At 40.0% G+C, this 27,836-nt stretch overlaps 2 protein-coding genes across 6 annotated transcripts in view; both read left to right on the forward strand.

Annotated features, from left to right (window-relative positions):
* The first annotated feature begins 1,228 nt into the window (after nucleotides 1-1,228).
* On the forward strand, nucleotides 1,229-6,003 carry RAN (RAN, member RAS oncogene family). Its single transcript, XM_080407526.1, has 7 exons — nucleotides 1,229-1,374; nucleotides 2,281-2,323; nucleotides 3,216-3,300; nucleotides 3,390-3,515; nucleotides 4,526-4,713; nucleotides 5,254-5,424; nucleotides 5,519-6,003. Exons 2-7 carry the CDS (start codon nucleotides 2,288-2,290, stop codon nucleotides 5,561-5,563), a joined length of 651 nt encoding a protein of 216 aa, XP_080263652.1. The 5' UTR covers nucleotides 1,229-1,374; nucleotides 2,281-2,287; the 3' UTR covers nucleotides 5,564-6,003.
* Nucleotides 6,004-6,143: 140 nt separating this feature from the next.
* Nucleotides 6,144-27,836, forward strand: part of ADGRD1 (adhesion G protein-coupled receptor D1) — a 172,703-nt gene continuing 151,010 nt past the window's right edge. For 2 of the 5 annotated variants that reach the window (XM_080405451.1, XM_080405455.1), the window contains exons 1-3: nucleotides 6,144-12,142; nucleotides 21,449-21,708; nucleotides 24,350-24,386. In XM_080405451.1, the coding sequence (XP_080261577.1) occupies nucleotides 21,631-21,708; nucleotides 24,350-24,386 (115 nt within the window). In that variant the 5' untranslated portion in view covers nucleotides 6,144-12,142; nucleotides 21,449-21,630. The other 3 variants (XM_080405454.1, XM_080405456.1, XM_080405453.1) reach the window with 2 other exon arrangements.

Raw genomic sequence — 27,836 nt, forward strand, 5'->3', positions numbered from 1 at the left:
ACTTTTTAATTAGAAATCTATTTTAATTATTTCAAAATAAAGTATTATGTAGTGCTACTATTTGGTTTGCACAGAAAAAGAAGTAGTTTACTAGTAGATTTGTAACAATTTGGAGAAGTTTTTAAAGTAGACGAAGTGTGCTGTATGCAGTTGCAGATTATGCACCTTCCCCCCCCCCCCCCCCCCCGAAGTGTTTATAGTCTTAAAAACTGCCAAACTCCACTAATGCGGCTTTATGGGTTCCTATTTATAAATGCATGCTTATTTGTCGGGAGGCGGAATTCACAAGGGTTTTATAAAGATAGCATTGTGCTGTGAAAAACTAGATGAGTTGCATGTTCTGAAAAATACCCTTCCTGACACCTAGAGGTGATCAGCAAAAGTTCTCAACAAGCCACAAACCCAACTCATCCAAAAAAGTGAAGGCGTATTCAGGAAGCCAGTGATTTTTCCAAAATCTTATGCAACATTTGGATTGGCATTATGCTATCAAATAAGCAAAAATTAAGAGCATAGTGCAGCTATTGTAAAACTTTCCCTGTACGTTGTAGCTACGTCTGTAGAAAATGAACAAGAGAGATGTTTGTATACAAGACCTGCCATGAAATATTTTGTTAATTCAATCCAGAGATATTTAAAGAAATAATAATCCGTTATTTATTCTCGATTATGGGCTGCACCAAGAAAGATTATGCAGACCACACAGAACTTGTTTTCAGTATACTGGAGCAAGAAATACTGGAGACCTTAAAAGTCAGTTTGAACCCATGAACTTGGCATTTATAGACCTAGGCGAAACACTTAGGCTCTTTTGACAGCCAGTTTTTCAACAGCTTTGTTCCACTGAAGTTTGGGCTTGAGAGGTTGGAGAACTTCCAGGGCTCAGGAAACGGCCCTATTTTAATGAGCGCACTCCGGGGAGCGCAGTGCGTCTGTGCGAGGGGCTGAACAGCGGCGATGAGGGGCCGCAAAGGCAGCGCTGGCGAAGGCGCGCGCTCTCCCGGGTGCGGCTGCGGCCCCGCGCGCGCTCTGACGCGACGCGAAGGGTCGCGCGGGGTGGCTGCCGCGCGCCCCGGGCCCCTCCCCGGCAGAACCCGGGGCTCTGCGGCACCAGGCGCTGGCCCCGGTCGCCGGGCGGGCTACCCGCGCCGGGCGGTGCCAGCCGCGCTTCGCGACTCCCCCCGGGCGGCGGCCGGCGCGGCACGGGCCCTCGGCGCCGCGCGGCCTCCCGCCCGCCCCCGCCACGTGACGGCCGGCCCCTCCTCCTCCCCGCGGCCGCGCGGCGTCGCTCTCCGGGTATTTGAACCGCGCTTCCGCCATCTTCCTAGCGCCCAGTCACGGAGGGGAGCGACGCGGAGAGAAGCCTCGCGAAAGGTAATGGGGCCAGGGCGCTCTCCGCCTCCTTCCAGCAGAGAGCGCGGCCGCTCCGAAGGGCGTGAGCGGTGGGGGTGGCGGCCGCCCTTAGCCGGTGTCCGGCGGCGGGGCCGGGAGGCGGGTCGGGCCGCGGCGAGGCCGGGCCCGAGCGCGCGGTGCCGCCGCGTTACCCGCCCTGGGTGGCGGCCTGTCCCTGCCGCAGCGGGAGGGCGGTAGCCGTGCTCGGCTGCGTCCCGGGCGCCGGGACGGGGGAAGCGGAGCGGGGCCTCCGACGGCCCGGCCCCGCGGGGGGAGGGGAGGTGGTGCGCGCTGCTCAGTCATGGTGGCTCGCGGCGGGGAGCGCGCGCCAGGCCCGTCGGCGGGGGCTGGTGGCGGGCTGAGGCCGGGTTGGCGGGAGGTCGCGCCCGGGAGCCCCGGAGGATCCGCGCCGGCCTCCCCCACACCCCGCCCGGCCGGAGGGCGAGGTTCCCGCGGGGGCTGGGGCGCTGGGCGGGCCGAGAGGACTTGGTGCGGAGCGAGGCGGGGGCTGGCTTTCGCTGAGGTGCCTTTGGCGGCCCCGTCCCCGTCTCTGCTTTCCGGGGCCCGAGGGGCGGAGGAGTGCGGCGGCAGCCTGCCGTTAGCAGGCTGCAGGGGCGGGCGGGAGGGAGGTGCCGCCGCCATTGCCGCGCGCGCTCCCGCCGCGTGTGGGGAAATGTGGAGGCGCTTCCTGCCCCATGAATGGGCCCGGGACCACGCGCGCCGTAGTGCTGGCGGGCGGGGGGCGGTGTGGGCCCAGCCTCCGCGCCGGCGGCGCCGACTGGCGCGCAGGAGGCGATTTGGGAGCCGCGAACGGCGCCCGGCCCCTTCCGGCTGGGCCTTGAATCAGTTCGCCTGTTGTGAGCTCACATGCTTCCATTTCCCCTGCAGACCCAGCATGGCCGCCCAAGGAGAGCCCCAAGTGCAGTTTAAGGTAAGGGAGTGGTTTGGTGTTTTGTTTTCTTTTTTTTCTTCACGCACACCATCCACACCTGCCCTTCAGTAGAGAAGCAGCACGACTGACTCGAGTGCTAACGTGGATGGGAGGTTTCGTTTTGAAGTGATGGTCTTTCATTAACGGTGCAGTTTATTGTAATATGGCTGTAACCTGTAAAAAAATATTCTGTTGCACAGTGTCAATCTGATGTTGTTTGTAGTGTAATAAAACTTAAATTTCACAAGTGAAGTTCACAGCAAAAAGTGCTTAGAGTGCATTAGAATGGTCTGTTTTCTGTTTATTATCTACATGTCAATTGTTCGGCGAAGAAAACTTCCAAACGTCGTGGTGCAGAATTTTGTGGTGTGTTGTGTGGTGTTCTTTATTTTGCTGGCAGTCCTTAAGACTGCTTCATGAAAGGTTGTTACTTGTATTTCTTACAGTGCTTGGCTACAGTATTCTAGCTTTTAGTAGTACAGTTGTTTGGGGGCTTTTTGTGTGGTGTTTTTTTTATTAAAATGTAAGATTACAGTGGATTTCTCCAATTTAGGTGCTTAAATGAGCTCCCCTCAAAATATGGTCACATTCAAGTTGAAATTCCATATTATTCTTGATACAGTCACTTCTAGTTTAGTAGAACCATATTCAGAGTGCATTGGAGTTTTCAGCTACAGGAACTGGGTAAGTCTGAGTGGAGTTGTAGTACAATAGGCTTAAATTGGGTCCCAGTACAGTGAGTTGCTTTGTCAGGAATTCAGTCTTTTGTTTACAGCATCTTGTAGAGCTGAAGTCTTTGTAGTAGTAATTAGTATTTAACACTAACATGACTGATTAAATGTCTCTGCAAGTGTATTGCTCTGACTTCTTTTTCCCTTCGTCTGTCAAACAGCTTGTTCTGGTTGGTGATGGTGGCACTGGTAAAACAACATTTGTAAAACGTCATTTGACCGGTGAATTTGAAAAGAAGTATGTAGGTAAGTCTGAAGAAACATTAGAGATTCAGTATCAGTTAGCAGGCCATGAATTGCATCTCTAAGTGCACTGTTTTTTCTTATTACTACAGCAACGCTGGGTGTTGAAGTTCATCCCCTGGTGTTCCATACTAACAGAGGCCCTATTAAATTTAACGTATGGGACACAGCTGGCCAAGAGAAATTTGGTGGGCTGCGAGATGGCTATTACATCCAAGGTAAGATAAATGTATATGTGGGAATATTCTGTATCTTTTAGAGTTGAATCCTTCATTCTACTCATGTTGGCCACTTTGAAAGCTGTTAGTGTGGTTTGCAGTGATGAGCTAGTTTCTGGGTCTTCACACTTCTCATGTAGCTATGATAATTTCCTTTGCCATCCAACTTGTGCTGATGCAGGAACATCTTAAGATTGTATTTCACTATGCTCTTGCAGGCTTTGGTATTAATGAGGAGTAATGGTGCACCTTATTCATATTCATAATACTAACTTATTCAGTTAGTACCAATTCATATCTGTATAAGTGTACTGTGCTGAGGCAAGGACTTGAAACACACAAAACTGTTAAGATTTTAAATATGACAGTGAAGTTGTACATCTCCATGCCAGAGTCTAGTCATCTTTTCTAAAGGAGTATTGGTAGTGTCCCTTACTCTTCTTGGCTAAGCTCTGTTCTTTGTGTATTTCAGTCACCTTTCAAACTTTGCAAGGGATTACTAGTTTGACATCGTGGCTTTTCCTTTAGAAATGCCAGGATCGAGTCAAGCCCCCATGTTTGTTGAAGAACTGTTTGGGACAAGGGCATCCTGAAATGTGAACTACAAGCTCTCAACCTACTTGAAAGCCTCAATAGGGTGCCTGAGATTAGTTAAATAGATGTTAACTAATTCCAGGTATTTGTGTAAATCAAAGTTGACTCCTCTAATCCTTGTGTGTTCTCATACAATGCAACAGGGTTATGCAGTGGGACAGTTGCATTCATAGAACTGGCTGGTCTTTAAGACTGGGCATTAACAAAGTGAAATAGTGTGGTCGTGGGCTGAGTTCTGTGGACTTGTGTGTTGAACTTGTTAACAAAACATGGGCTCTCAAACTGTGTAGCTGAGGGGGAAAAGTTAATGAAGACGCTTAACCCTAATGTGGGATTTCTGTTGGTTTCTCTTCTCTCTCCAGTCTTAAATACTGCTTACTCTCCTGATGTAACTCTTGACTGTTATTTTCTTGCAGCTCAGTGTGCCATCATAATGTTTGATGTAACATCAAGAGTTACTTACAAGAATGTACCTAACTGGCACAGAGATCTGGTACGAGTATGTGAAAACATCCCTATAGTGTTGTGTGGCAACAAAGTGGATATTAAGGACAGAAAAGTCAAGGCAAAATCCATTGTCTTCCACAGGAAGAAGAATCTCCAGGTATGTTGGCATGAATTTGTAGGAATTGAATTTGTTGGATCCAACTGAAGTTGGGTTCTATGCAGTAATAGTGTTCCGCCTTTGTCACTGCGGGCTGTACTATTTCAGCTTTACATCCTGTTGGCTGTTTGAACCTAACTTCAGGGAAGGGGGAAGTGGTGATGTTAAAGATGATCACCTCTGGGCTTGAGCAGAAGCTATGTAAGTTCTTAAAGAGCTTGTGTGCATTTTCCTTCTGCTGCTCAGAATCTCACCAGATGACAGAAGCAAGACTAAAGTAGATCAAGTCACAGGAAAAAGATAGATGCAGTGTTGCCTCCTAAGAGTTCTGTCTTTGATCAGATTGGATACCTTTTCAGTTATTGCTGCTTATTTACCTGAAACTGTGTGTTTCTGGGCACATAGATCATGACTTTCTGAAAGCATAAACAGAAGTCATGTGGTCAAAAGAATACCAAGGTAAAAGTAGAGCTGATTATGTGTGTGTTAATCTTGGTATGCCCTAAATATCAGAGGTGTCTTTTATGTACTTTTTTGCAGTATTACGACATTTCAGCTAAGAGTAACTACAACTTTGAGAAGCCTTTCCTCTGGCTTGCTAGAAAGCTAATTGGAGATCCAAACTTGGAGTTTGTTGCCATGCCTGCTCTTGCACCACCTGAAGTTGTTATGGACCCAGCACTGGCAGCACAGTATGAGCAAGACTTACAGGTAAGTGAAGAAGGGCACAAAGGTCATATGATTGTTTGGGTTGCTGGGGCAAATAATTGAAGAACAGTTCTTAAGTGTAACTTATTTATTCCAGATTGCTCAAACCACTGCACTGCCAGATGAAGATGATGATCTGTGAGGGATGAAGCTGGAGCCCAGCGTCAGAAGTCTAGTTTTATAGGCAACTGTCCTGTGATGTCAGTGGTGCAGCGTGTTTGCCACTTTATTATCTAGCTGAGCAGAACATGTGCTTAATCTTTGGGATGCTGAAAGAGATGAATGGGCTTCGGAGTGAATGTGGCAGTTTAAAAAACAAAAAACAAAAAAACCACAAAAAAAACAACAAAAAAAAACCAAACAAAAAAACCCCCACCAAAACAACCAAACAAAACAAAATTAAAAAAGACCCCACCTTCATATTTTGGATCTGCATATTTAGCTGTTTCTTGGACTGCAATTACTTCCCCTTTTGAGTTTCAAATATAAGACTGCTGCAGTCACATCAAAGTGTTAAGTGTAAATCTTGTTTCTGTCATTCCCATTCTTTTTTGTTTAGATAATAAAGTTGTATTTCAAGTATCTCTAAGCAAGTGAACTTTCATGCATTGTTAGGAAAACTCTTCAAAGTGTCTTCTGCTCTTCAGTTGAGGCTAACACTCAGTTCTTAACTGCATTTCTCATTCTCTGTTCCCCTTCCTGCTTCTCATGTTATGCTCCTCTTGCTAAATCAGAGCTAATGGTTAACCTTCCCTTGATTTCCTGAAGCATATAATCTAAGCATCTGAGGAAAGCTGAACTAACTGCCAGGTAAAACTAAAGCAGTGAACACTTGGCTGGTAAGTGTGATTGAATCAATATTCCTATGCAAATGGGAATGTTTGTGGTCTGAAGGGTGTCTTGAGAGAAAAAAAAAAATCTAGTTCAGCTTGCATGTGCTACCATTAGATACAGTCTTGTCTTTTAGTAGGTTCTACGATAATGCCTTCACAGAGCTGTGTATTTCTAGTAGCCAGAAACAAATGGCATCTAGGTCTGTTAGATGACTTAAAACTTGTATCTTTGCATGGAACTTCATTCAGTAGACTTACAGCTGATGAAACAAACTGAGCATCTTAAAATTCACTAAGTAGAAGACAGTTGTTGTTTCAGCTACAAGAGCTCTTGGCTACAGAACGGCATATTAACTAAAACCACATTTATGTAAATATCTAGACTTAACTGTAGCTGCACCAAGTTCTTAATTTGAAGCTAGCTTATTACAGCCCAAATGGTGGAAGATGTCAGCTTTAACACTACCTTGTAGAGATAAATCTTGGTCTATTAGTACTGCTAGGAAACAAAACTAAGATAACATTTCTCAGTAGTAGTTGGGTACATGAAGCCTTGAACTCTTCAGTTTTGTGTTTTTTGGTTTCTTAATAAAGTGGAGCATTTCATTTATTTAACTTGCATGTTTGTGTACATAACTCCTACTTGGAATTTTCAACTGTTCAGGTACATGGTAGCCAAAAGTGAGCTGTGAGCATTACTTCTGCTATACTATTGTAAAGGAATTAAGTTGGTGCAGGTTGGAGTTATGTGGTTTTTGTTCTTTAGCTAGTCATTGAGAAGCTGAGTTGTGGTATTTAGGACCTGAAACTCATAAATGGAAGTAAGGAATGTTGTAGACATGGTTTGTAAAAACTCCTATGATAACACTCTGTTGAATCTTCTTGCTGCATCATCTTGCTTTTAAACTTCATATTGTAGGTTCTTGCCTGTAGTGTTTACTAATTTACCTGTGCATATCTTTGTTAATACTGCTAGCTTGGCTGTCTGCTGCTGCTTTACTAGGTGTGGTAGCTTTTTTTGTCTCAAGCTGTCTCACTTCTGAAAATGCACTGCTTAAAAACCCCAACAAATTGATACAGACAAACAGTAGTTCTACAGTATTGATATGCCTTAAAAAGAAAAAAAACAGCAGCACTGAAGCTATATTTGTATTGTTTCGTAGTGTATGGTGTCATCTTTACAACTTGCCTGCTACACGCAGGTACTAGCCTTAGTATGAATTCCTACAAAACAGCTGGAAAGATTAATGGAAAGTGTAATAGCTGTTGAGAGACTAGTACAAGCACTGTGAGCTTTGCTTTGTAATCTTTGGTGTTGCTTCCAAGTCCACAAAACCTCATCTCTAAAGTAGGCAGTAATACTAGTCCTGTAAAGTAATCTGTTAAACTTCATATGTTTTGAGAGTGGAGTTAAGTCCACCTGTTGCAGCGTACTTGGTTTGTCACATTTAGTTCTGGTTAGTTGATTACAAATGAGGTAGGTAGGCTTACTAGCCATGTGCAGATTCCTCGGTTGAAAGTCTTCACACACTTTAGAAGTTTTTCACTATTTGGGTTTAGGCAAAATTAAATCTTGTGTATTGGATCAAGTAGTGAGGAAAATAAAATGAGTTCTAAGAGCCTTTGTACTAAATAGTCACATCAGTCTCTACTAGAGCTCTACAGTTACCTGCACTGAATTGGTGAGACTGAAATCTGTTGTTGCAGTACCTGTTTCGTTCTACCAACTTGAGTTGCACAGTTAGATCAGATTAATTGTAGGAGTTCTTGTGTTCCCTGTGTGCCGTTTGGTAGGTCTTGCCACACTAAGATCTCTGGTTTCAGATTGGGTTTTAGTGGCTTGTCATTACGTATCATGCTCAGCTTTAGCTTTCAAAAATGGGATGAGATGCTGAGCTGTTTACTGTTCGTAGTTCCACAATAAAGCTGTGAGTTTTAAGTGTCAGAGCCCACACAGGGTTCTATTGGAAGAGTAGTTGAGAACTAGAGTGTGTGTGCAAAATAGGTAAGGCAAAAGCATTAGTTAAAGCAACTGGCAGAGGTAATATTTGCTACTTCTCACTGAACCTTTAAATGAAGGAGTGTTAAAGCCTTCCTTAGGAAGGCTGGATTTGCCCATGGATCTCAGGATTTCAACACAATTTTTTTTTTTAGAAACATTGGAGAATGCTTCTCTGCAACAACTGGAAATGTGTATGCCAAGAAGGCTGAAGTCTGTCTCTTGTGTCTGCAAGCTATGCTAAACCAAAATCTTTTTATTTTAGAAATGTGTTGTAGACATTTGTTGTTAATACAGTCTTAGTCTAAACTAGTGGAGAAAACACTGCCGAGACTGATTGTTCTGCCTTCACCTTTCTGAAAACAAACACCTGGCTTGATTGAAGCCAGTTTTCCCTGACCTGGACTGGTAGTACTGATGACTTTCTCTCACTTGAGTTTTGGCAACAGTTGGTTGGGCCCTCTCAGACCAGGATTAATAGCAATGTCTTACAAGTAACTGAAAAGCTAAATCTGCTTTGATCAGTTTGTTTTCACATTGGTGTATTAATTTATATGCTGGCTTTGTCTATGTCATATTTGTGCTGAGCTGAGAAGTTTTCCAAGTACAAGCTGCTATGTGAGCATCCCATGAAGGAGTTTTTCCTTAAGTGTCCCGTAGCACTTCCACTCATCTCTGCAAGTGGCCAGAATCACTGAATGTTTTCAGCTGGTGATTAACCTGCTGTCCTAGGCCAGTAGCTTTTTCAGGCAACACCCACTTCATAACGGTGGAAGCAGCTGTGGTGATGATTCTGAGTCTTCGTTGCCCTTTGCCTTGTTGGTAACTGTTCTGGTGGTACAAGCTATTGGCTCTAGCAAAGATGGCCTTCCTCTTCCTGATTTGGAGCTCACTTGGCTGCCTGGCAAATAATGTGAAGCTAAAGTTGGGGGAATTCTGTGCGTGAAAGGAAGGCTTAACATGATAATGTGTTTAACAGACTTGGTGGGACTTAATGAGCTAAACCTCTTCATGTATCTAGTTGATAACTGTAGGAATGCTGAAACATAAGGTCATGTTATTTATACCAAGGCTGTCGCACAGACCCTAAATCTTAGGTTACAGATTTGAGTGTACAAGGCAAACACTCCCATGTGAGTTGTGTGGGTAATTCTGCTAGTTCACAAAGTGACCAGATTGTTTAATGAATAAACAACACTTCCCCAGAATTCTAGTGTTTTGTAAGCTGCATCACTGAAGTAGGCCAGTGTTCATATTAGGGCCCTAGCTCAGTATAGGAATAGGCTGTTTGATTTGTATTTTATTTTTTTGTAGTTGGGTACCTGTCTTACTGCGATCCTGCAATTAAAATAACTTAATTTCCGTGTTTCTGCTACTTGCTTTGGGGGGAAAAAATTGCAAATATGATGACAAATTTCCCCAAATAATGTTACATAAAATACAAAATTCTGTTTATAATGTTAACAGAAGTTTTAAAGTTTTTCCTATTATCTCTGAAGTCATAGTTTTAATATATTTAATGGAAGCATTAAAAATTGAATTTCATCAATATAGTTCCAGGTTAATAGGAGGCAGTGAGCTTGGTTTACTCTGTTGCCTGTTTCTGTGTTGACACTTCATGAGTGAAGGACCAAAAAGGGCAGTTGAAACCAAAACTAGGTGTAAAGTAGGCTGTTAGGAGGCTCATATGGTTGTGATCAATGACATCAAAGTAGAAAATTTTAACCAGTGTCCTTCCTGTTGTGACAAAATGACTGACTATATTCTGAAGCCTGTCTTTCTTGATACAGCTATTTAAGTCTTCTGTACAAAGTATTAAGCTAAAGGTAGCAAATCAAATTACTAATATAAGTGGTTGTTCTTTGCTTTGAACTTCTTTTTCAGGTAGGAGCTTGCATGAGCCAGTATCACAGTCTTATTTTGCAGTTGTAATACTAATTCCTGTTCCTGCTACTTCAGAAGCTTTTCACCACACACAACCAGTAGTAACATGATGATAACTCTTCTGTGTCTTGGTGATGCTTGAAAGTAGTACTGGAGGGAAGCAATGTGCATTACACTGAGAATAGAAAAGAAAGCTAGCTTTCCCAATCACACTTTTTTGATGGATTACATCATAAACTGTTAAATCTTCCAGATCTCAGGTTGGGTTTGCAGGGCAGCTATTTAGGGGAAGAGGTCAAGCCAAAGAGCTTTGTTCCATTTATAAATAAAAAGGTGAGTCATAATAAACCAGAAAAGTGTAAGTTTTTTTGGCATTATTCATTGCCTTTTGATTCTGGATCTAATATTTTTATTTCTAATTTGTCTGGATATTTTGTTTGTGCTTGAATACCTAAACTGATCTCTAGTTACAAAACTTATTTCAAACTATAGCAGGTGAGAGACAATTGAGGTAATTCATCGAAGATGATGTATAAAAGAGCTTCTTGAGACCCATCACCTGGCAGGCAGAAGTGCAGGAGTTGTTGCCAGGTACGTGGTGCTTAAACCAGATGAGAGTAGTTCTTAGGTCATTAGCTTTTTCTAAAAAAAATAAGAAATTAAGGTGATGGAGTGGTTGCAGCACACTTCTTTTCTCTGGCTAGCTAAGCAGACTAGTATCTAGGGTCCACTTTAAGTAGACTAGTAATTCTAGGGTTCAGTGAAACTGCTTTTGTGGTACCAGTTTCAGCCACGCGGTGGGGCGCGCCGCCTGTGTAGCTGGCCGGATCGGGGGATACTGTGTTGCATCGAAACAGACCTGTTGGGGTTGCCCAAGTGTCGTGTATCCAAGGAGGCAATTGGATGCTTTTAGGTTTATTAACAGTAGAGAGTGGCTATAATGCATGTGCAGTGACAGATGCTAGTTGATAAAAAATAAAAACAAGTTTGTTCTCTTCTACGGTATTTATTCCAAAATACAATAAGTGTAACTGGACTTTTAACATGATTATTTTTTTTCCTTTAAGTTAAATCCACTAAAAGTGTGAAATAGACCAAGGCAGTGAGTTACAGGAGGATTTTTGTCATCCTAAAGCTATTAGCATAGCAAAGCTTAGGCACTCCTGTCATGTACTTTCATATCTTCTCCTGCTCTTCAATTTAGGTTTAAAAAAACCTGAAAAATTGGAGCTTACTATATGGAACCAGTCAATGTCTTGATAACTGGCATTGAGCTGAAGTATAACTTCACTGGAAAAAAAATCTGTGCATTAAGTGCTGATAACCTAACTTCGATGCAAAATCAAAATCTGGTGAAGGATCTACTTTAGCCCAATCTAGCGCAGTGTCACATCATTCATGGTTTGATGTTGTAGTCAAGTTACAGTATGAATAGCAAAAAACCAGAAAGCTTGAGGGATTGGTGTCCTGAGTATTATAGTTCCTGTTTTGCTGTAGAGAGACCATAAGTAAGGAAGAAAGGTGTTCCTCCATTCAGAGCTTCAGATTTGAAATTAGGGTGGCTGGAAGAATTGCTCCATGATAATTCTTTCTAGTTATGCTGGAGAATCCTGTCTTTAAAAAGTTCTTCAGATGCACTCTGCATATTTCATAAGTGATGAACTGCATCTATGCTGTCCAGCTGAGGTCTCCAGCTCAGAGTGCTGAATAAGCAAGTGACTCTCTCTCTCTCTCTCCACAGGCAGATTCCTAGCTGACCTAATGGCAGCTAGCTGGAGCTAATGACAGCTATTGCACCAGAGAAGCCTGGGCAGTGTGACACAAAACCAAAGTGTCATCTTCAGAAGCATAGCCTAGACTGTTGATAAGATAAAGCAACAAGCAAAATGTCACGCTAGGCAGTGAGTCGATGCCTCTTGTAGAGGGCTGAACCTTTGGGAAGGAATATGAAGGAACTCAAAAGCAGCACGAAGAAAGCATGCACAAAGTTGGGCTTCTAGCAAAGGTATGGAGAATAGATGAAGGAAGACAAATTATGACTAGAGCACAAAATGCTTATATGCTAATGTGATAATGATTAATGCAACACTCCAAAGCATAACTAGTAGCAAGTATGCTTAATGGAAGCCTGCTACTAGATATCAAACCAAATAGAAGAAAGCAGTAGGAGGAAAGAGATGCAGACTGGAGAGGGAGAGGAAATGCAAACTCTGGCAACTGAGAATTTCGCTAAATGGTTCCCCACCATGGGGAATTTAAAATAAGACCAGCTTGGCATCCAACAGATTGGAAGAACTCCCTGTACCCATGTGTGAGAGGCTGATCATGTACCTATGCTTTGCTGGAAAGCAGTTTAGGCAGTGCTGACAGGGTAGTATATCAAAAAACTTTACAGGGAAGAGATGAACCTAACAGAAAGTAATTGAGTTTGTCCTATCACTAATCTTCATTGTGCACAGGCCAGTTGATTTTGCTAGAACTTCTGTGATTTAAATGGAAACTGCTTGAGAAAATCTACCTTAACACACTGCAACTTGAAGATTACTTGTCAGGTAGAGTGTTTTGTCACTTTCTTGTAGGTGAATACCTTGGGTATTTCCAGATCGGGTGTTAATTTCATTGAACAGTAGGGACTTTTAGTAACTTGTAAAAGATAAATATGATTTAGGCATATAACATTCTGTGTCACAGTCTGAAAGACTTATGCGCTGGGGCAAGCATCTTTCTGTGACCTGTTTTGTTACCCCTTTCTGTTACTTCAGTTGGCTACTTTCACAAGTACTCGTTCAAGTGCTTTGGTTACAGGCTTTTAAATGAGTAGGTGCTCTCTTTTTGGTATGTGTGTATACGGTGCCTTGTACAACTAAAACCATGTCCTGACCTGGAAGCTTCAGTATAACACGTGTGAAACAGTACTTTTAATTTTCATGTAAATCTATATCCGCCTTGCAGACTAAATGCAAATGAAAATATACAGGTATAAAACCTTCTCTTCTGCCTTTGTAAAACTGGTAGAAAATAATGCTAATTATTTATTGCAAATTTGTTAGTTACACTTTCAAAATTTATTTGTATTTCAATTGCTGTTGACCTCTACTGAGTGGATACTTGCTACTAGTGGCTTACCACTAGCAGGGGACTAGTGCTTTTATCTCCTCTGAGCAATGGATAAACCCTACTTGCATATAAATGGCACGTATTACTGGCTATTTAAAATTTGACATATTAAGCTTTATAATGCCTTTCACAGGTACTAGCTTGACTACAGACCTGTTTCTTCCTTATTTAATTCTCTAGATGTGAATATTGGCATGGTAGCCATTCCTTGATGACTCTACCTCCTGCTTTTCACCCCAGATGACTTTGCATGTGCTAAAAAAGGCTTAGAGCCTAAGAGAAAGAAGGGAAATGCTTAATCTCTGAAAAAAAATCAGTATTTCTGACTAGTGAAAAAGGATCTGAATGAAGGTCACATCAATAGTCAGTCTTTAGTTGCAAGTGACATCTGAAAATGACAGTTACTTAAGAAGCCTGTGAAAAGCACTGCAAGACTGACAAATACTCTAGAAAAAGAAAAGGGGGGATTTTTTCATCCCCATATCCTATCTGTTCTCGTATTCAAAATCGCATTTTGAGTAGTTGATTTTATTTTAGTTTGCTTTTCTGTAGCATGCACTAAGAACAGTGACAGATACAAACAGGATTTTTTTGTGTATTGCTTTGAAAATATGTTTTTAGTCAGTTCCATGATTCCAGGGTGTGTCTTGTGATTTTTAGGATTTTTGGGATGGCTGTTGCAGCCAACAGATGTGATTTCTCTAGTCATGTTAAGCATTACTGCAGAATGAGGAACAAACCAAGAGGAGTCACAGTAATCAAGAGAGTGCATGGAAGAGAATTTATGCTAGGATTTGGTTTATGTATTGACACTCTTCTATCAATGAAGAGCTAAAATTCCAAGACTCAGTACTTGAAAGCATGGGGCTTAGTCTGGATCTTAATTCTGGAATACAGTACTTCTAAACTAATTAATAGGTTGCATTTCAAATTTGATGACTCCTCATTGCTTCATAAGAGTGCAGTTTTGGAAGCTACTGCCAGCATTTTAGCAAGCACTCTGATTTCTGCCCCCACCCTCTCATTGCTTTTGCCACTTAAATCTGAAGAAAGAAACTATAAAAGACAGGGACTGTGTTATTCCCCGCAGAATGAGAAGTCTTTAATAGGAACATTTAAGACTTTTATATATGTATATATTGAGAAGTAATTTGCATTGGCTTCTGGGTTTATTCTCCATTTCTACTATACACTTGTTTTACAAAGCAGTTGAATGAAACTGAATGAAAATGGAGTTGCTTTTACCCAAAAGGGCAAAAGAAAGTTTAGTAAGACTGTAAGAGGAAAAAATGGCACAAATTCCAAAAGCAAAACTTCTATCATTGTGAAATATTTCTGAAATAAAGAAAATCAGACTACCTGAATGATACCAAAACCCATGCAATTACAGGCAGTGGCTCTTTGCAAAATAAGATTTAGCTTAATCGTGTTTAAAAAAATTGCAGGTTTTATTTATACAATTATGCTATTTTATTTAAGCTTGACATTAAGGCTGAGATAATCAAAGTTTTGATTAAATTAAGTCTTCGGGATTTAACAGAAACCTAAACTGCTTTGCAGAAATCAAAAGTCATCTTCAGTGTATGGAGGACGACTTACCACAATACAGAAAAAGTCTCATGAAAGGATGATTCATTAAATACACAATAAAAAGAGTAATCTAATAACTGTTAGTGGGACCTCATAAAGAGAAAACTTAAATGTCTAATGTATTGTATGTTACTCACCTGTTTACTTAGTCTTTGAATCATCAGGCTCTTAATGTTTTCAGAAAGAATATATAAATTGAATCAGTTTAACATTACATACATAACATGATAAGGCTTAAGTCTTATTGCCAAAAAGCTGTATTTTGTTTTCTGGTATTGGCCAGCAACTTCTCATTTCCTTAATTAAAAAAATATTTTCCATGATAGCATTAGCCTTGTTAAATTAGCTCCAGGATTTTTGGTTTTTTTTTCAGTCCGAATTGTTCAGTTTGTGCTTTTCAGTATAGTCAACTCAATTTCATGCAATATTTTTTTGTGGTCTACTTTCTGACTAATTTTGCCAAAAGATCTTCTACTACTTGATGTATTCTGGGGACCAGAATCATGCAATGGCCACTGCCACCCTTTGATTGTTTCTTGTTAGATGGCATTATGAAAATTAGAATTTCAGGGATTACAGTTCCTTGTACAAAGCTTTCTTTCATAGCTTTTGTGGTTCTTTGCTGATCTGAGAGGAATGATGCTCATCAGCAGCTGTCTTTGTGCAGGTGATTCCTGACAGAGCTGGGGGCCCAGTGAAGAGCTCATGAAGTAGCTTGTTACATCACATCTGATAGCTGTTCATTCAACGTTGCATTTCACAGAATCAGAATGGTCAGGGTCAGAAGGGGCCTCTGGAGATGATCTGGTTCCACCCCCTGGTAAAGCAGGTTCTCCCAGATCAGGTTGCACAGAGTTATGTCCAGGCAGGTTTTGAGTATCTTTAGAGAAGATGACTCCACAACCTCTTTGGGCAGCCTGTTCCAGTGCTCTGTTACCTCCAAAGTAAAGTTCTTCCTCATATTCAGTTGGAACTTCTTGTGTTACAGTTTGTGCCTGTTGCCCTTTGTCCTGTCGCTGGGCACCACTGAAAGGAGCTGGTCCCAGTCCTGTTGACACTTGCCCCAAAGAACAGGCCCAGCTCCTTCAGCCTTTCCTCATCAGGGAGATGCTTCAGTCCCCTCGTCTGTGTAGTCCTCTGCTGGACCATCTCTGGTAGTTCAAGTCTATTTTCAACAGGGGAGCACAGAACTGCTATTGTGCAATTGAAGGACGCAACTGAAGCTGTGCTTGGTCAAGTATCATCCTATTGTTAATCACAGTAATAAAGATGTTAATAAAATATGTATTTATAACTCTCACACTAGACACTTCTATGTCCCTCCCATACCAAGCATTCTTTCAAAGGCAGTACTAGCTTCTATAGACTGAAAAAAAATAATCATAAGAAGGATAACAAATCCTTCCTTTCCCATAAAGTCAAGAAAGTCTTGATTTTATTCTTTAAAAAAAATTAAAGTCCTTTATAATGCCTTGAAGGTTTTTGTTTGGAGGTGTTTTTTGTTATGTATTGGAAATTCGAATTTACTTAAGAATTTGCACTGGAAAGCTTAGTGTTTATGCTAGACAAAGTTAATATTGTTTTATCATGAAGAAAAATTGAAAAAGAGAATATACAAATCTGTCAACTAGCTCAGAGGTCACAGAATCATGGAAAAATACAATTGGAATTGGCCAAAAAAACTAATGTAGCTCATCCTCGTGCTGCAAGGTAAGGCTGACTTTTCATAATCTCTGACATGTTTTTTCCAGCCTGTCCTTGAAGAAATCTAACAATGGAGATGTGACAGCCCTTTCCCTCCTTCACTCCTGCAATACTCTACACTAAGACCAAGCCTTGGTATCTCTTATTCCTCTGCAGTGAGCATGAAAAAGATTTGATTATTTTCACATAACCAAATCCTTCTGTACTTCCTGGCTTGCCACTCTTGACTCCTGTTCTGCTTGTGACCCCCTGTGGAGCATACTGATTTAAAAAACATTTTTTTCCTGTGTCTTCAGAAATGGCTTTAGTGATCTGTTTCTTACCCTGCATTTATGTAGTGAGTTGTGTGTAAATACAGAACAAATATCTATTCATTTTTATTATTTTGGCAGTTGTTGCACCAATACCCGAGACCCAGAAGAGACTGGTTTTGGTCTAGGTAGCGTATGAACCTTGGAAATTATGGCTCTTTTCAGGGAACTTCAGGCCTATGAATTTCTGATTGAACACCCCGCTCCCCACCTCCAAACCAACAAAAAGAGCCTCCAACCCAGCATCTTTGTAATAGATGACTTAAAGGTAGATAGGAAATGAAATTCTGTATACATTCTCAATGCATTTGAGTTTTGTAGCTCAATAATGCATTAAGTATTGCACAAAGCAATAAGCAAAGCTATAGCAGGCTTTGGCATAGTGTAGCAACTAAAACTGATTTGATGCTTGGATATAATAGATCATGTTTGCTGGCCTGTGCCACCCACAGTATTTTTGGTTTTGCTACTACAAGGGCTACAGCCACGCTTTTTATTGTGAAAACGTATCCTTAATTTCAGCTGTACAACCCTCTTCTTTTTCTAGTATCACACATGATTTATTCATTTCAAAGTTTAAAAGTAAATAGAAGCAACTAATGTTGTTGGCCAGATTTTGTGGTCCTAGAGAAAACTTATGAACCTAAAAAAATGTTCTGTTAAATTTTCTAGCTGTTTGGTTGGGAAAGTGCTAAAATAAAAGGGACCAAATACTTAAAATGTTTTTTAATATTATGAGAAAATGTGTACAGCATACTTAACTGTTCACTTGTAGGCATCCACAGTTCAGTGGATGCTTACCATTTAAAAGAATGTTACAGGGATCATAGGAAATGCTGTCTATAGAGAATTTAGTATGGTAGCATGAGATGATGGTACATCTGCAAGAATAAACACTAACAAACAGTTTTCAGATAACAAAACCCCCCTCAGTTATATATTTTGGGTTTGCTTAGAATTGCAGAGTCCTGAGTTATGAAAGCACAAGAGACTGTGCATGTTTTCCGTTTAAATAAAACTTAAGCATATCATAGACTAGATTTTCACTGGTAGTTAAGTATAGCCCCGATGCATGTTATGTAAGGGATAACAATGAAGAGGGGCGTGTAGTTGTTAAATGCCTGAGAACAGATGCCACATAATTCTTCCAGCACACAAGAAAAATTCCATAGTATGTTACCATAGCCATAGGTGCACTCCATCCCATGGGGAAAAGAGAGAATTTGTATGCTGGAAACATAAGGAAAGCAAGACTCATTTTTTACTGCCTCATCCCCATCTAATACGCTTTAATGATGATACCATTTAAAAAGTGCCAGTTGGCAACTTAAGCAACAGTCTTCTGTCTTTGAGTGAAATTTGTGTTCTCCTGCTTTTATTTAGAACTGGGGGGCTACAGTGTTATGTTTGTAAAGTGAATCTTCCATAGATACTTTGCCAATTAGTATTGCCTATTGCCTATCATCATGATTTTGTTGTATTACACCAAGGAAGAACACAGGGAAAGAAACTTACTCTCCAATTTCTTTGAAGGTGGTGCAGCTGGGAAATTACTCCCCCGCTCCCCAATAATTTGTTTTGGGCATCCTGGAACAGTGGCTATCCTTAGATGGTATTAAATCTTTACCTGGAGAAAATTGTCCTTTTGAGGAAGAGGAGGACTTATTTGCTGGGATTGAAACAAGCTGCTTTAAGAGCAGTAGTTGTTTTAAATGAGCAAAACTCGTGAGAAAAAACCCAAGTGTGTTGGAATGACTAACCAAAACAACCAATATGCAGTATTCTAGATAACCAGTTCACCTGCATGAGCAGTTCTCTTCAAATCACATAGCTTTTGCCTCTTGGAAGTTTTAATTTACAATATAGAGATAAATTACCCATGCTATAAAAATGAGAGCTAAACTAAGTGTTAAGTCTTTTGAGATACCTAAAAACATGGCATTACTTGCATACAAAATACTTAGAGTGAATTGACTGAAAATATTTCTCTCAAATGACAATTTTCAGTTCCCTTGCTCAAAGAAGAAATGAGAGGTTGGAAAAGGAAAAAAACCCAGCTCTTCATACTACAGTGCTTCTAAGTACTGCTAAATGCAAGATGGACCTGTCTGTCGTGATATGGGCACAGCTTCTTTTAAAAATAAAAGTAGATGTCAGCGTCTCAGTGAATTGGATAGAGCTGGTGTAGACTGAGCGTGATGGCTCCTTTGAAAGGCTGTAACGAGCCATACAATGGAAGAGACAGCCTTAGGTCTGCATGGCAGATAGATGCCCACAGTCTTCGAATACATGACGTAGCTAGTAGAAAGGAACAAGAGTTCTGAAATGCCTTTCTTGTTTATAAACTGCACTGTCAATTTATGGCTTGGTCCTGAGTGAGTGTTTGAACTGTGGTAAAGTGGCTTTGGTTGCAGCTGGTTAAACCTTAGAATGGGGCTGGTGGCAGGGAAAGGCTAATGAAGCAGCTGAGGGCACAGTCCCTGGTTTGGGAAGGTGACTGCAGAATCCAGACAGAGGTGGTGGGACAGGGATGCATAAGTAAAAGAAGAACCCAATGAATGACACAGATTGCTTTTCCATCAAATGTTGGTAATGCAGTTATCGGCAGATAGAGCTTCTTCACCTTGTATTTTGTGCTTGTACAGTAACTAGAGGGAGAGGACTGTTCACCAAGTCCTTCATCTTTCTGTTGAGTGTGAGCGCTGCAGGAGTTTCTAAATACACTGCCAACATGCTGCTTTGCTAGTAAATATATTGAACTTGGTCTTAGAGTTAGTGCAATACCTTCTTGTTGTTACAGTCATGTCCAAGACCAACTTAATTTGTTTAGGAATGACTTCTTTGTCATCAAAGTGAATGTAAAATACCCCAAAATTCCTCCTTGGTATGGGCTCACAGTTCTACATTGGAATAAGGTTATATAAAGAAAAGGTAATAAACTGTGTTAGAGGTGACCCCTTTACCTGTGAAACTGCTTCTGCTTTAGAGTTCTGTGAGTAAACAATTTATATTCGCTACAAAAATAAATTGTGCTAGTATAAAGGTGTGTATTGAGAAGACGGCAAGTTTAATACAGGATCTTGTTCTGGTTTCTTGCATATGTGCCAATCTAATCAAACTGCACCTAGGTACATCTGAGTAGTTCCAAGAGAGCTGGTAGAGCTGCCCTAGATGTTCCCTTTAGCAAAGGACAGCTGAATTAATTTACTAAACTCCATTTAATTAAATAATTTAATTAATTAACATTAATATTTATTTAATTTAAATTATTTAATATTAATGATTATTTAAATTACTAATGAATGTGAAATAAATACAATCAGTTCTACAACTACTTACCTTGGATGCCCATAAAAAGGCTGAAAAGTTACCACTAAAATTTCAAATTTAAGTGGATAGGTATTGATACATCAGCTGTAACCACCTTGTTAATAATTTCTATTACTGATGGAGAAATACTTGACCAGGAATTAATTTTAATCCTGAATATTTATAGGTGTATTAACAGAGACTGTGATACTAGAGAAGATTTAGGAAATCTAGCTGTTAGATTTATTCTTAAAATACTCCTTTGTAAGATGTTTGTTGTAACATTTTGATCCCAATTATGCACCAGCTCTCTTGTGGGAAGTTAATAATTCCAATGAAAACAGGAAGAAAACTTGTGTTCTACAGTGTAAAAACATTCTTTAAAGGATTATTCTCTCTGTTTGTATTTACATACCTAGCAATAAAGATTTTTAACTTGAGGTTATTTTTCATTTCCTGGTAAGTGTTGGTTATAGCATTTGCTAATTTTTTGTTTCAATAATATAATCATCCTTGGTGAACAAGGAAAGCTGAAATTTAACTTTAATTATTGCATGATAGGGCATACTCATGTTGCTGTGAAAGTGGTGTTGCAACTGATATCACCAAGATGTAACAGTTCATCTTTCTTTTTTGTTAAGCTGTTCTCTTCGAAAGCCCCTTCTACCTCTCCCTCCCCACCTGCCACCCCGCCAAAAAAAAAAAAAAAAAAAAAGGTGGCTAGGGGAGAAAAGAGAGAGAAGCCTGGCTGTGTCATTTCCCAGTGCTGTTTGCAAGCCTCTGATGGTTGCTGCAGGTCTTCAGGCTTTCTGTTCTGTTCAGGGAACTCATTCTACCTGTCAGTAAATGTCTGAGCTGCAGAGCAGCTCCTCCCTGGCCTTTTCGCTGCCCTACTTAAGTGGGACTGAAAAACCTAGAGGCCTTTCATGGACACCCCCCCTACCCCCAGGTACTGTAACACGTGGCTCACAGCTTTTTCCTTTTTCCTTTTTCCTTTTTCCTTTTTCCTTTTTCCTTTTTCCTTTTTCCTTTTTCCTTTTTCCTTTTTCCTTTTTCCTTTTTCCTTTTTCCTTTTTCCTTTTTCCTTTTTCCTTTTTCCTTTTTCCTTTTTCCTTTTTCCTTTTCCTTTCCTTCCTACCTTAGCAGGGCCCCAGGGCAGCAGCGTAGGAGAGCTGCACTGTGAAGAAACCACGCGTGGGCTGTCCAGTGCCCCCACGTGTGCAGACTTCGTGATTTTGTTGACATGCAAGTACTTTTAATGAACACTATTTCATCTGCAGGTCCTTCAAGAGCAATCCACTGTGATTACTTGTCTTCTGAGTGTTGGATCAGTTACTCTGGTTTGCATGTAAGGTGCCAAGTGCTGCCTTTGGTTTGCGGTGGAAGCAGTGTGGCTTCTCAGACCAGGTTTCCAGAGGATCACAGGAATAAATTCAGAATTTGTTTCTGCAAATAATCTCAAATGTCTGCTTGCAATTTGCTGTTTCCACAGAAAGTTTTGGCAGTGAACATGTTTGCTTGGATTCTCACAATTGTTTTGGTAAGCATATTCTTTCCCTTGACAGGCCCCTCTTGGCAAATATTTCAGATTCCTGTCTTTCTCTTTTTAAGTTTTGGCTGTTCTCAAGATTTTTAGCTGCAGCTCTCTATTATTTCTAAGGGTGGCTCTACTTTTCAGTAAGTGATGCAGAATTTGTAGGGTTTATACAGAATTCCTCTTCTTCCTTCAGGATATGGAGGAGTTTGTGGCTAACAGTAATGAGGGAAGGAGTCTAAAAAAACCTAGAGGGAAAAAAGTGAAAGTCAGACTGGTTATAACTAAATGGGAAGCTAAATTTTTGTAGGAACTGAAATCCAAATTTTTCAGAATTATTTTGTTGTAGACCCTAAATCAGCGTTAGAAACACAAGACACGCTTTATTTCAGTACTGAAATTTTGTAATAGTAAACTTTGGTAACATTGAAGTGTTCATGCAGCATGAATATCTTAAGGTTTCCAAAATTAATTTTGATCTTTTCAGTTCTCGGACCCTGAAATCCCATCTATTTGCCAGTCATCTCAAGGAGCTAGTTACCACCAGAAGCTTCAGAAGTTCGGTGGGCATCTGGGGAGCCAGCTGGGTAAAATCAGGGTCACAGCCACTACCAAGCTTGCTGGGCTTTCAGCTATATAACCTCTATGTAAAGTGTCAGTGGAAAACTTTCATCCTGAAAGTTATGATCAACCCTAGCTAAGAGTTTGGTGCAGAAGCTGCAATTAAGTAGTAGATAAGTAAGAGGGCTAATATACTGGAAAGAATAGAGCTAGGAAAATGAACTGGGCAAATACAGACTGATAATAGGTACATGAAGAAATGGGGCTAAGAATCACGGAATGGATGGGTGGGGAGAATAGCTAAAGGTCATAAGCTGAGTTGCAGAGGGGCAGTGGCATGCATGGAAACAAATGCATGATCATTTTTCTATAGATCACTATCTTGTGTGTCCAGTGATTTTAGGCAGAGAATGTTCTGCTGCACCAGTAAGCATCTGGGGCTGAAAGTAAGATCTAATCTGTTGATACAACTTTTGGCAAATGAAAAGGTAAATAAAATAATTTGAATTTTGCTGAGACAGTAACATGGTTTGATTCTGATTTTTAGTTTCTGATCTTGCCTACATCAGCTTTAAATGGCTTGTGTGAGGATAAAGAAGGGGTTGATATAGAAATGCGGGGGAGAGATGAACAGGGATGGAAAGCTTATCAAATTTTGTTTAAAATACTGTTCTTTCCATTTATTTCACTGCAAACAAAAAAGAACTTGGAGGGAACTGAAAACAAGATTTTACTGTAAAGGAGCAGATTAAATGAAGAATATCAACTAATTCTAGCTGCTATTTTTGTTTTACATATAAAATGATAGTTATTATATATGATGTAGTTCAGAGTGTAGTTGGGAGGCTTTTATAAATACTTAAATGCAATTTTTATTTTTAAGAAAGTGGCAACTATAAAGGTATTTTGCTGGTGCTTTTACTAGTTTTGTTGTGCGACTGAGCAAATCAGTGAAATGAGTAATGCCTCAGTTTCTCCTTGATACAGACATAGTAAAATTAATCCCTCAGAGTGCCATGTGATTTAAATCAGTATTTTTTATTTGAAGGTCACAATTTTAAAAACAGAAATACAATCTGTTATTTTAATAAATAGATCTTAGCTTTCCTACCAAAATTCCTGTCCAAAACCTGTTTTCTTTTTCTTAAGCATTCAAATTATGAGCACTTGTTCTGGCTTTCGTTCTTCTTTAAGCGTGCAGATTGCTAAGAGCAGTAATCTCTATTATCTGTTTGCTGAAGCACATTGACTTGTTTCCACTTGTTCCTAGCTGGCTGGTGTTAGGACCCAGAAAAGAGACAGCAGCAATGTGATATAAATAGAGTACCAGAATGGGACAAAGTTTGAGAAGAAAGCATGACATCACTCAGACTTGCTCTCCACCCAAAAAGATCTGGGATGGAGGTGCAAACATGAGCTGGGCAAGCAAGGAGTTAGGAACTCTTCTCAGCTCAGTTTCTGAGGAAATAGTGAGAGTTATATGCCTTATGCTATGAGGAAGTACATTTTCGTACTAGCAAAACTAAAACTGGCTTCAGATCTCTGACAACGTGAAAGTGATTGAAAAGAAAAGACAACTATAGGAAGAAAGTTGAAAACAAGATCTTTTCTTTTTGGCACAGATTGTAACAAATATTTGACTTCTTTCCATGGAACAGTACAGCTTTCGGATCTGATGCATGTTTCTTTTAATTTTCTTCCAATCATGGAAATTTATTTAGAGTTAAATGAAGAAATCAAAGTGTGAAGCAAGCAAATCCTACTTAAAGGGTCTGGGAGGATATTTTGCCATCACTGAAGGAGTGGACTTTTTGAACCTGCATGGAAAATGTCCCTTTTAACACAAAAAGTAGCAAAGGAAAACTTATGATTGAAATCTTACAGGAATTTGATTCCAGTTGTACTTTTAACCTTATATAGACCATGGAGAATTTACTATCTCTGCTATGTTGTCATTATTCTTTGCTGATTTTATTTCAGTACAAATATCAGGTAATGTTCTGAATATGGTCAGTACTGAGGTATATTTGGATTCCTCAGGAAATTTTACCTCAGTATGTCTCATTATGTAATGTTTTATGTGCAGGTGTATGGAAATTATTCCCAGCTGCCCAAACACCCAGGTAAGGAATGTTCTGTTTACTTTTTATGACATTGTGCTTAAATATATGTTTGCTTTTTGGTTTGCATTTTTCATTTTCTTAATAGCTCCAAAGAAACTGTGATCCTACATTTTAATGTCAGCTCTGTATTAAAAATGTAATGAAGTCTAAAGTATCAGACTGTCCCAGTCATTTTAAATTCAGTAACCTACTTACTAAATATTCTGCATAGAAATATATTTGGAGAAAAATGGCTTGTATTTGATATGTAGAAAAATCCTGTTTACACTGTTTTTTTTTTTCTCTGAGCATGAGTTTCTGAATCACGTCTCGACATAGACTATTTTCTACCCCCCCCCCCCAATGCCTTAGTGTTCAGCATTTTCAGTTCAATCATTTACAGTTAGATATGCCAACTTGTATACTTTGCAGTACTTTGGCATGGCTTCAAGTCATCTAGCCTCCTCTCAGCCTTTGTGCTGAAGTTTAAATCAATTATAGAACATATTAAGGGTTGCTCATCTGTTTTCAACGTAGAAAAAACTCAAAGCTTACTTGGGGTCTGTGTGTGTCACTGCAGAATTCTTGTGTTTATATAAATAGTTTAATTTCAAGCCTCATGGTGGTGTACAAGTACAATTTTACTGCTTTACCGATTCATTTATTGGTTTGTGCTTTTAAGTTTTAACCATAAGTAATTATTTTCAAATAAAATCCAGAGCGATGTGAAAAAGCCATGTTGTCTGCTATTGCAGTAGCTTCAGCCCCATTAATTTCTTTTGTTCTACCTTCACTCAAAACCGAAGAAATACAGTCTCATTTCCTATAGATGAGGTTCACTGGCTTCTAGTGGATGGAACAATAGGGGGAAAAAAGCCCTCCCACAATAAGGGGGCAAATTACACAACATACATTTTGTGTGTGTATGCAGAAGCATAACTGTGAGTGATGATTTCTGGATTTGAACTAGGCTGTAAACAAGTCCTGTGATTTTGTTCTAAACACTGCATGGTGTTGCCTTTTGAAAGGATATTGCAAGTGTAAGTTGAATTCAAGGTAGCAGGTATTGGTTTTCAGAGGTCTTTTCAGGGCTGATGGGCTGGTAGCGGAGTAACAGCATGGCTTTATGTAGTTCAGAACTGGGAGCTGGGAAAGCCACTGACGTGCATTGTGGCTCTAGGCAATTCGTTTTGCTATGTATCTGTTTCCCTTCCCCCCTTTTTTTTTTTTTTTGCCAACTTTTAAATGTAAGCTTGTTAAAATACATCTTCTCCTTATGAGTTTGATACCAACCATGGCAATGCCTTTGTCATGCTGCTGCTGCTACTACTACTACCAAAATAATTGTGCCATGTTGTGACACAATTGTTTGGTGTCATATAATTTTCTCCTGAGCTTTTTGTTTTCTATTTTTCTGAAATTTCTTTTCTACCACCTCTCTTAACTTTAACCCTTTTTTTGACCTTCTGCAAAAGGCAGATGTTAGTCCGAGCAAGAGATATTTGCATATAAGCACATTGTGAAACAGCAGGCATGTTCTGTGCTCTGCAAGATTGAACTGGTAGACTGAAGGAAGTTGTCTGGAGGTACATTAGCACATTTAGCCTATATGGATGCTCTTAATACCACAGAAATTTGTAACTCCATTTCTTCTGCAGCAGCCAGAATATGTTCTTTGAAGGCAGAACTAAGCATATACTCAGATATACTTTATGTACATGCAAAAAACCTTGTTCTTATATGCCCTTTCCTCAGTGTACTTTGCCATGCTCAGCTTCATTGAGTTTGGGTTGCTTGGAATTTTCAGATTGGGTTTTGTATATGCATATTCTGTGTCATTATTCTCTTATGTTGACAGTAGCTTTCTCTTTTTGTTAGCAGTTGTGCATTTCTCTCTATCTTTCAAATATTCAACTGCAAACATTTCTAGTTTGGTAGCCCAATTCTGCTCTGACCAAGATCCTGGACAATTATGAATCATTTGTTTAGTGTAATCTTTGGTGTAGTAGAGTTTGGAAGCAAGTTTGAATAGTTTGTATCCTCACAAGATGCAGACTTTCTTTTAGTTCCGTGCTCTGAGCTCTAGAATTGCTTGTTTTGATGTTCAGCAATTTTATTAACTCTGCACTGTTATTAAAAAAAAATGGTTTTTGGGGGGATCCTGTCTGTCACAGCTCTAAAACTACACCATGAGGATGCAGAATCAAGCTGATCTCCACTGTGTGGGCTAGGCAATTGAAGGATGCAAGTAAAATTGCTGCGTCTTCATATCTACGATAAAGAAATCCTGTTTGTATCAGGATGTTAAAATGATGGAGTAATTATCAAATAGGCAAGCTGTTTTGATCTCGGGAGTGAAGACAGGTGTAGGATAGACTGTAAATGTTATAGGACACTGCTTGTGATGTGTTTTAATTTGCACACTAGGTGTAGGAAGCTTTTGTATGGTGTGTAACAGCTGAAATGGTTTTTAACAAACTTAAATCTAGCAGCTTTGCACCTCCATGTTCTTGAAAGATTTCTTGGGAATGAAAAATGATTGTAGGGTAAAGAACTACAGGTATGGTGTAATATAAATATTTGCGCTCTCTGTCCCTGTTGTCTGTTCTGTCATTTACCCCCCTCAAAAAAAAAAAAATTCTAATAGGATGAAATACCATGATGGTGAACAAAACATGTTCTCATTGGCATTCACAGTAAAAATTCTGTGTCGGCCTTCTAAAACTTTCTTAATAGGAGATTATAAATTTATTTCATCACAGCTGGTTAAATTAATTATTTTGAGAATAAAGGATTTCTTGCAGCTAATAAGATAATAAAAATTACTGTTCATGTTTTCCTACATTATTAATGCTATACCATTAAACCAGAATTATTATCTTAACACAAAATTTGATAGTTTTGGGCAGCCTGCTTCTGGTCAGGTTTGAGTGCTCACATCTAAAACTTCAAAGTTGTCGGTCAGACTGTGCAGATAATCTGCCAGTGGAAACCAGCAGATGTTTTGTTTTTGTCAGCTTGTCCACCTGTTGCTAAGGAGGACATCTAGGAAAACAAAGTATTCTCATCAGCCACAAGGAGTTGTTCTGGTTTTGGTGTAGTGGAGAAGGTTATGAAGGAACAGTTAATGCTGTATGGGGAGGAGTGAACTCTTTATCCATGTGTTGCTTAATAGTCTGGATGGAACCCCTTCTCTTGAGGAATGTCAAATCTCTTCTGTTAAAGGAAGTTCTGATGACTTTGTTAAGGTGAGAGTTATCTGGAGATGTCAGGAAGACTAGACTCTGCAGGCATCTATGCTGTCATTCACATGGCAGGTCTTCCACCACTGAGCTTTTTTTCACCTTTGGTCTTCTATGGCTGACAAGTGTCTCTCCATGGAAGACCAAAAGTGAAAAAATGCTTGGGTTAATATAACCTGAAGGTGTTGGACTGGTTTTTCAGTGGATTTTGCAGAAAGGATAAGATTCC

The sequence above is a fragment of the Falco punctatus genome (assembly GCF_963210335.1).
Source record: "Falco punctatus genome assembly, chromosome: 1".
Lineage (NCBI taxonomy): Eukaryota > Metazoa > Chordata > Aves > Falconiformes > Falconidae > Falco > Falco punctatus.